The sequence below is a fragment of the Cydia amplana genome, chromosome 16, assembly GCF_948474715.1.
Source record: "Cydia amplana chromosome 16, ilCydAmpl1.1, whole genome shotgun sequence".
In the NCBI taxonomy this organism is placed as follows: domain Eukaryota; kingdom Metazoa; phylum Arthropoda; class Insecta; order Lepidoptera; family Tortricidae; genus Cydia; species Cydia amplana.
The window spans coordinates 6104449-6114040 of record NC_086084.1 but is presented as its reverse complement, the minus strand read 5'-3'; the positions used below and the strand labels follow the sequence as shown (position 1 = coordinate 6114040).

The following is a 9592-nucleotide window of genomic DNA, read 5'->3' as shown; positions in this document are numbered from 1 at the left end:
ATTGTATCAAAACTTTATTAATTACTACAACAGTAGGTACAGTGCAGTTATTATTGTTGAAACTTTGCGATAAAATCTTTTCCTTTGAGTGAGATAACCAAAGCCATTAACCATGATTATATCCGAAAGAAATCATGTCTCTTATTGTTTTAACTCATACTACAGCTGGAAAGGGATGATTACTTTGTTAAAATCAATGAATGACCTTTTGTTAAAATATCGATCATGCTTATCAGTACGTATTTTAAATTCTCGATGTGTTGATTTATACTGAGTAAAGTAAAATAAACAACTATGTTAAACAATTACGCTTTTTTATTAATTTAATGAATTAGGTTTTCACACCTGAGGATGCCGAAGACCGGGCAAAGTGGAGAAGGCTGAGCAGGAAAGCGGACCCTGGCGCTAGACCGGGAAAACGCTAGGTTGAAGAAGAAGAATGAATTAGGTTTTCGAAGTGTGTACCACCGTTTTCAGCACAAAGATTTAATTTTAAACGGATTTCATTATTTAGGTTTACAAAAGTGTTCTTTATTTCTTCGGAAGCCGTTCGAATTTTTAATAATAATTCTTCTCCAGACTTCACTGGTGTTGAGTATTCCTTCCTTATCTTTCAGAGTTCCCCATAGAAAAAAAACCAATGGCGTTAAGTCGGGTGACCGGGCGGGCCAGGTTAGGACGTTGCTTCCACGGCCAATCCACCTCTCAGGGTATTGTTCGTCTAGCCAATTTACGAACTGGGAACGAGGCTGAAGTGGGTCCGTCGTGCCGGAAGCACATAGTTCTTCGGGTTTCCAAATCCGTACACAAAGTGAATATCCGCTAAATGAGCCGGAGGATAATGCGGCATGGCGAATTTTATTTATTACAGTCAATCAAATTTAAATATTTTATCTTGCGCATATCTTGACATCAATTTCGTAATTTTCGTCAAACTATCAGCCAGTTATCGTGAAGGTAAATAGTTTGCACTCTCGTGATTGAGAACAGAACAAAATTTCGTTAGAAGTTCGAATTTGGCTAATAACCATGCAGTTAGTGCGTCTGCGTGTAAAATTAGTTGGTGGCTACGTCACGCATAAGGGTGTGTTAGAATTGAGATTTTTTAACTTGTGATTTGTTTTAAATAATTAATATCTCTTAAATTAAGGGTTTTTGGACTATGTGTTATATAACTTTATATACTCTAATTAGGATCTAAAATCGTTGGTTTAAATCTTTCGGGTAATAACCCCCGCGGTGTATATAACCCTATTACCCTTTGAATGACCTTTTTCACGTTTTCTACAGCAATGCAGTCGACTGCAGCAATTTTGAAGCGCCACATTGCTACCGACTGCATTACTGTGGTAAATGTCAAAATCGAAGTTCCTGTCTGGATTTTGGCGTCCATTAAAAATAAATAATCAAAGGAGGTCATCGATCAAATGGCCCGGAGGACAAGCCATCGTTAACTGGTAGAGAATGCTTTATGGCATTAAGTCCGCCTCTTGTACTATAAGGTTTTTCTTTTGTGCAATAAAGATTAACCACTTTATTCATAAACTTTACGGGCCAGATTTAGTTCAATTATGTTTATCCCTTACTTACAAATACATGAGTTAAAGTGACAAATAAGGACAAACGATTATTACTATTATTAGCTAATTGAAGTTTGTAGCGCGTTTATGAATAAGGGGTTAAAGAAATAAAATAAATACAGATGATGACAGTAATTGTATACGCATTTTATTATGGAAAAAGATTTAATATTGGGTGTAAATGAAACGGGAATTGGAAATGTAAAATAAAATGATATTAAAATCTCGAGTGTCGGATTCATGTTTTGATATATTTTTTGTATTTTAATAATAGTTTGGATTTATTAAAAGAATGTGACATATTTTGTGGAGATTTCTTTTTAAATATAGTATTTGCAACATAGGTTATCACATCTCAAAAAATCTCTGGTGTGAGAATTCATGTAGAGCTCTCATACATTATGAACTGTGCTGACCAGACTATTTTACAAGCAAGCAGTAACATCAATAAATAGGTGTCTCATTTAATATAATCCGACTAAATAACATTTCAGCAACACCTCCATATTTCACAAAAAAAATCAAGACATTATCCAACCTATATAATCTTGACGTATATTATATCAAAGACGCCTGTACCTAATATAAACCGACCAAGTAACGAATTAGCTATACTATCATATTTAACAAACTAATTTATGACGTTTTGCAACCTTCTTATTTTGGCAAATATATTCCGACACAGCCGGGTGGTATTTTATCTGTCCAATCTCGGTCCATTGTGTATTTGCGTCTCACATTTTGCTTAATGAGAGAGTGAGACGCAATGCATATTGGACAAAGATCTTAAACAATTAGAATACCACCTCTTTCATTTGATAAACATAAAGAATAATGACAAAAGACTATGAACTCTAACTACTAGAATTAAAGTTGAGTTTAACTAACGTACATAATTATCTTTAATGTATTTTGACTGATTCTATTTCAATTTGACAGAAGCCCTGCCGTATTTATGGTCAATAAGGTCTACTGGCCTTAAAATTGTGTATGAAATTACAAGCAAATATCAGCTTAAAGAATGATAGTGTTAACGTTAGTTTGGTAACGTTAGTTTATAATGTGAATTGGGTAACGTTAACAAGCCCTGCAATAAAAAGTAAAATTACCGGTAAAATTAACGTTAACTAGCTAACGTTATAATAATGTTAAGTTATCAAGTATCGTTACCATTTACTACCGGTAATAAGGTATTTTTATGATTTTAACGTTAAGTAACGTTACTTTATAATGTGAATTGGTAACGTTAACAAGCCCTGGTTAAGACCTCAGCACTTTCTCTACCATTGACGTATAATATCTAAGGACGGGCTAATGGGGCACTAAACATCGTACTAGTTAAGCGGTGCTACCCACGAATTCCAGCCAATCGTGCAGTCTAACGCGACTAGTTGCGACCAATAGCGCGCGTAATGCGAACTCGTCAACCAATCGCGTGCGTGATGCGAACTCATCAACCAATCGCGTTGTAGCGATTTCACACCGCTGTACTGGCCCCTGTCATGCCTCATTATTATTGCCCGTAAAGCCAGTCCCTAGATATCTATGTCAATGTTCTCTACATTTACATTTATTTTCCAAGTTTCAGTTTAACCGTATTTTCATTGTTCCTATTTGCCTATAGAATCGTGTTCTAAGCTTACTTAATTAGGAGCTGAAAAGAGCATTGACATTTTTTGAATGGGGTTGCCTTGAATAGCAGGATGTAGGGGTAGGTAATTGAAATCTTGTACTGTCAGCAAATGTATTATTATTTTTGTACTTTATTCCTTCGCAATAAGGTTCGAATTGTATCTAGAGTTACAACATCCGCTCTCGAGGCAGTATCGTAAATTCAGCTTAATTGGATAGATTAATAACCAGCCGATTTAAAGATAATTTCGCTCGCATGTAACCAATTAGAGTGCCTATTAAGGGCGTATCGTTAAAAGGGATGAGCAACGTCATCACTTACACCACCATGCGTTCGATCGTTCGATATCAAATTAAAAGGCATGATTTCACTCCCGGTCCCTACTAACCAAAAATATTTATATACCTACCTATTATTTGTTGCATTGTTTTTGTGAAACACTGCATTTTAGATCAGGGCACTAATGAGGCATACAGTTAACAGCAATAGCTGAGTGGATAACTATATTATATCTTTAGATATGTACATTATTCTGGATACCTCGGCCGCTTGGCTAATTTTGATGCACTGTATGAAACTGAATGAATTCAATGAATGCATGTGTAAATTGGTCACATTGATGAACATTGGCAAAACTTTTCAAACTAATGTTTACAGTATTTTTAAAGTGTTAAAAGGATATGGTAGTAAATAATAGTCCAACATATTTAATAATAGTTCTAAGTATATTTTAAAAAGCTGGAATGCTAAAATTAAATGCGTAAAATTTACAATGGTGCCTCCAGCTTAAAATAATAGAATTAATATATCAACTAAGGAAATAGTTCAAATTAAATATCTTTGAGAACATATTTTGCATCTATACTTCCTGTTGGTGTATAGAATAGTAATCATTTTAAAATAATGATCAAAAATTAAAACTTATAAAAACAATGGATACTTAAAACTAATAAGAAGTTAATAAAACTGATAATACATTATTTTACTGTAATTTCATTGTGTTTGAGCACATTATGTCATGGTTCCAAAGACCGGGTTGTGCCTGCAGATGCTTGGGCCATACTCCATATAAGCCTGCTTAGTGTGGCACACCTGGTAGAACTCGGGGGTTGATCCCAGCATACTTCCTCCGAACCAGACCGCATATCTCTGCATGTTATGAGAGATCACCTGCACATCAATAGGCTTAGGCGTGATCCGGCCCTCAGAGAGCATAGTTGACAGTTTCAGTCTTGCGTCTACTGTGCGTTTAATGTCACGCTGCAGTCTCCTACCAAAGTCTCGGAACATAGTTGAGCCACCCGACAACACAATGTTTCCATACAGACCTCTCCTCACATCAATAGGGCAGTTTTGAATCACATCATCCACCATCTCATTCAACGGCACAGTGAAGTCTGCATTAGAAAACTCAGGGTGGAAGAAAATCTCTGGCCCCAAAAATCTCTCATAACCAACATCTACACTAAACGGATTCTTAGTAATAGCATTAGTGCCTGTGTACTTCTTCATCCACTTTGCTGGGTCACTGTCATATTTGGCAAACTCTTTAGCAATATCTGGGCAAATGTAGCTGTATCTCTCCTTAATAGCTTTTGCTGTTTCTAAGCTCTGTTCCGGTGGGATACCCACCTCGCGCTCACGCAGGAGTGACTGTATGAATGAGGTAATGTTCCTTCCTGCTATGGGGATGTGCTTGATACACGATCCAATGACATATCCTTCAGCTACAGGCACTATATGGGTGACGCCATCGCCACTGTCGACTACAATACCCGTGAAAGTGCGTTCGGCTGACGTACGCGACTTCCACGACGCAGCGAGCGCTAACACGGCTTGCACGGCGATATACAACCCTGGTACATTAAATGACTCAAACATAATCTCTGCCAGATATTCACGATTCTCCGGCGTGTTAAGCGGTGGCTCAGTGAGCAAGAAATGATGATCTTCAGGCTCAGCGCGGAGATACTTGAAGATGCATTGCTCTATGTAACGCTCCATGAGGTCCCAGTCCTCTACAAGCCCGTGGCGCACGGGATACTTCACCGAGTACCCCGTCGCGTCGAACGCTTCATCGCCGATGAAGAAATCCAAATCCTCGACGGCTTTCGTCATGCGCCTGGTACTCTGATCACCGACTTTCGCCGTTTCCTTTATCGCTATGGCTGACGGAATGATAAACTGAGGTTCCTTGTTGCCGGCGAACCCCAGCTTGGTGTAGCCGGTACCCACATCGATGACACAAGCAGGCAAATGGTCTCCCATTGCGACACTGTTACTTATATTTTTAAAGAATTAAAAAATAAATAGATATGAAATTTAGAGCTTAAATGGGTGCGGACTTCGGTAAAATATTGCTTAGGTACTTTGACGTATGAATGAATCACAGATAAGTGTCAACTTCAGCCAATGAGAAAGCACAAGTGTGTTCGGAAAACTATTTTTGAGCAGATTTTTCGTGAGTTTTAGTAAAATCAAACTTGAGGATTTTGTGGTCAAGTTAAATTTTAGTAATATTTAGAAATGTCTGGTTTCATTTTACTTCATTGCATAAATTACATTTTGTTTTAAATAAATGACGATAAGATATCAATATGGTCGGGTTTCAGAACGCTTCCAAGAGTATGAAACTGTTTGAGCAGTTTGTTTAATCGTCACTTTAATACCCTGTCAGTATAAATAAATAGCACCTCTTCCGTGTTAATAGCCTTAACACACTACCGCACCGCAATATGCGGTATGGCCGTTTCACCGAAACGGCCAAGGCACATATTTGAACTATTAGGCCAAGAACGCACCACGATTTTTTGTCGCGCGATTATTTTGTCGCAGAAATGCAACGTATGTGTTTATATGCCAGTGCGCGCACATGCGACAAGAAAATATGTATTGCAGCGCGATTTTAAAATCGCGTCGCACGATTTAAAATCGTGGCGCGCGCTTGGCCTTAAAGTGTAAAGTTTGTGAAGTTGAGAGTCTTGGGCTTGTAGAGTTAGAAGCTTGGCTCTACATTCTACAAGAAATCTGATTACTTTTTGACAGTGCGAGCCTTGTGGTTTCGTCTTGGCAACATTTTACATGAGAATGTTTTTGGTGGGATTTATATTTCGAAAAATGAAACAACTGTGTTATGTTAAAGCAGGTAATAATTAATTTAATGTGACCTGATACTAATACTATATTTACAAAATTTACATTACAGGAATGTAAAGATAGAAAGTATCAATAGGGGTACCGAAACAACATTTTGACGTCATTTTCGATTAAATTTTATTCCAATAAAATATTCAAAATAAACCTTCTACCTTTTTAACAAATTATACAGCTAAATTGTTAGATCTAACAAGTAGTATACATTAATAAGTATTGTGTTATGAGAGTGGCCAGCTTAGAATGCATTAAGTCTTCGTTAGTCGGTACTGTCGGTAGTGGTTATTATAAAATGTATGACCTAATTTTAGTGATCATTATCAAACAAAAGCAACTGGTTTGATAATAATCACTTACCTGTTACCCTTTGGTGTAGCGGTAGCAAAACCTAGTGAGGAGACCTGACTATTCCCAATGAGACCCATATCCCGTATCTCCTGTGTATTAAGCCTTTGACCGCCAACTAACGCGCTCGGCTGCAGTGTAATATCAACCTTCGTGCAATCCGATAAGGTTTACAATGGCGCTTTGAACATAACAGGCGTGGCGTTCAAAGGGTTAAGGTAAGATAGCAGTCATTTTAGATGTATGTATGAGCCAATTCTTGGGATTAGGTTGCCTCATAGCCGGTTTAGACTCTCGGCTCGCGGCGCGTCTCGTGGCTCGCCTCGAACGCGTAAGCCCGTCGAGCTACTGATTACACTCTCGCCTCGTGGCTCGGCTTGTGGCTCGTCCCGTGGCTCGTAATCTCGTCGAGCTAATATATTTTAAACACTAACAGCACGGCATAAGGTTTATAACCGAATGACAAGCCGAACGCCGAACGCCCCTTTGGCTCGTGCCCAAAAAACCGCTCCTCCACGCGAGCCAAGCCGCGAGACGAGCCTCGAGCCCAGCGCTTACACTCTCGTCTCGTGGCTCGGCTCGCGGCTCGTCTCGTGGCTCGCGCGAGAGTCTAAACCGCTTTTCAGACCCCAGTATTCCTAAGTGAGCTATGGCAACGCTACGATGTTGAGTTGATGAGTGATCATGACAGACAGATTGATGCTTAGGTTTTTAATTAAGAATTGAGATTATTAAGAATTGATTTAATGGCTTTTGGAAATAAGGGCGTGTTTATATGTTAATAGCCGCCATCCACAGTTGATGTTGTGTAAACGAGCCTTTAGTTTACAATAGTGCTAACAGACGTACCGGACCGCGACCTTGGTCCGGTCATCATATCTCCTTCTCGCTTTCACTAATAGCTACGTCCTTATTAGATATACGACGAACCATTTTCAACTCGATCGAACAGTTCGTTTGTTAGTACTTTTGTAATGTACCCTCACATCAATTTAAGTTTATATAGCCAGATTATACTTAATTACTTGCAGACTTCCGTTTCTAAGCTTTCACATAACGCTATTACTTTATTTAAGGCGTTTCTATCGGACAATTTACCATAAAAAAATAAAATCTGTTCGTATATATAATTATGATATATCAATAATCCATATAGAACTTTGGTGATTACTTTGAGTAAGAAATTTCCAGAGAAATAACAAAATAATATAAATAAAACATCCTGTATACTTACACTAAAATTCCTTAACCTATAATAATCAAACTGAGATTGATTATACTCTTTCAGAGAGTGAGGCTGAATAACGAAAGACGAACATTTTAAATCCAATTGTGGCAGCACCATTGGCCGACATAATGACCCTTTATTCAATAGAACTTGCTAACTATGTAAACAGTTAAGTTACTAATACATTGACATTTAGTGTCAATTTTAGTATGGCGGTTTGTTTACATAGTTAGCAAGTTCTATTGAATGAGACTTTTGATATTGATATTGATGTCAAATTAATACTTACTTTCATTCAGTTGCCTGGTTAAATGCTTTATTTAAAAATACATCTTAAGGTGAAATTATCTCTATGAGTTCTTTGCCAGTTAAAGTTAGAGCGATACGATACCCAACAGTTGTCTGAAGGAGATCGCTCTTCAGAGATAAGATCTCCTACATTTTTATATCTTAATTTGTGACTTATCTTTTTGTTTTTATGTAGGTATGCAACTACGAGTATTGTAATGTAGGTTGTAACGCGAAATTAATTTTTAAAGGTTTAACTCTCGTTATTCAGGCGATCACATATTGTAACAATCATAAGTCAAACAAAAAGGACTTGCCATAATTCATCATTTATATTAATTATATTTGACCAGTAGCCCCATTCAGATTTAAGAATTTGTTACGTCTTCGAACTGGTTTTGATATGACCTTGACGATCAATCTTGGTGATTGGTGCGCATCTCATGCACGACTTTCACTTCATTTCGCATGCACCAATCATGGTAAGCGATCTTCTACGTCGTATCAAAATACGATCAAAAACGCAAGAAGTTGTAAAAGTCGTAACACATTACCGCACCGCACAAGGTCACGGTGAGAGCGAGAAAAAGATATCTCTTTCTCGCTCTCACTTATGGGTGCGACGCAACAAGGTCAGGGGGGTGTCACTCCACAGTTTAGGTACATTTGGCCGGCGCGCCCATCGGACAGGCGTATGACAGTGGGCTGCCGCTCGGCGTGCACGATAGTCGTGTCACGTGGCGCTCGCGCAAAATTTAAAATACACAATGGCTTCGGAACTTACTTCCCTGAGAATCAGACATACTATCTCCGGATAAAAAATGTATGTTTACATAATTAATGTTTGTAATTCCTACATATTTATCTTAAAAATAATAAATCAGTGGGTATAGTCTATTTTTTTATTCGGTAGACTAAAATGACATTTCATAGTATGAAATGACACATGATGTTCATACTACGAAATGTCATTTTAGTCTACCGAATAAAAAAATAGACTTTAGGTATAAAAACTTGTCAAGTGATAACCCCGTGCCGACACTCACAGCTCGGTCATAAAACTGCGGCGCGCAAAGGAGATTCACGGTTCGTGCGCGGTTATAAGTTTCAATTCTGCTTGCAGGCGGCGATATAGGTGTAATTTTATACCTAAATCTGACTTTTGTGAAGGAGTGAATTTTCTGTACGGTAGTACTATTAGTTATTCTGTGACAAGGTCGCGGTGCGAGTGTGTAACGACTTTTAAATCGGGATCTTGAAGTGTAACTGACCAACAGCAAAGCAACATATAGATTCCTCTTCCTTAAACTTATATTTGCAATGTCTCCGAATTAAGCATATAAATGTAACATTGAGATACAAATT

The 9592-nt window shown here is 37.9% G+C and overlaps 1 protein-coding gene across 1 annotated transcript; it reads right to left on the bottom strand.

Moving 5' to 3' along the window:
• Window positions 1–3919: 3919 nt before the first annotated feature.
• LOC134655284 (actin-related protein 3) lies at window positions 3920–5657 on the bottom strand. The gene has a single exon (XM_063510735.1). The coding sequence runs from the start codon at window positions 5479–5481 to the stop codon at window positions 4225–4227; it is 1257 nt and encodes a 418-aa protein (XP_063366805.1). The 5' UTR covers window positions 5482–5657; the 3' UTR covers window positions 3920–4224.
• Between the last annotated feature and the right edge of the window lie 3935 nt (window positions 5658–9592).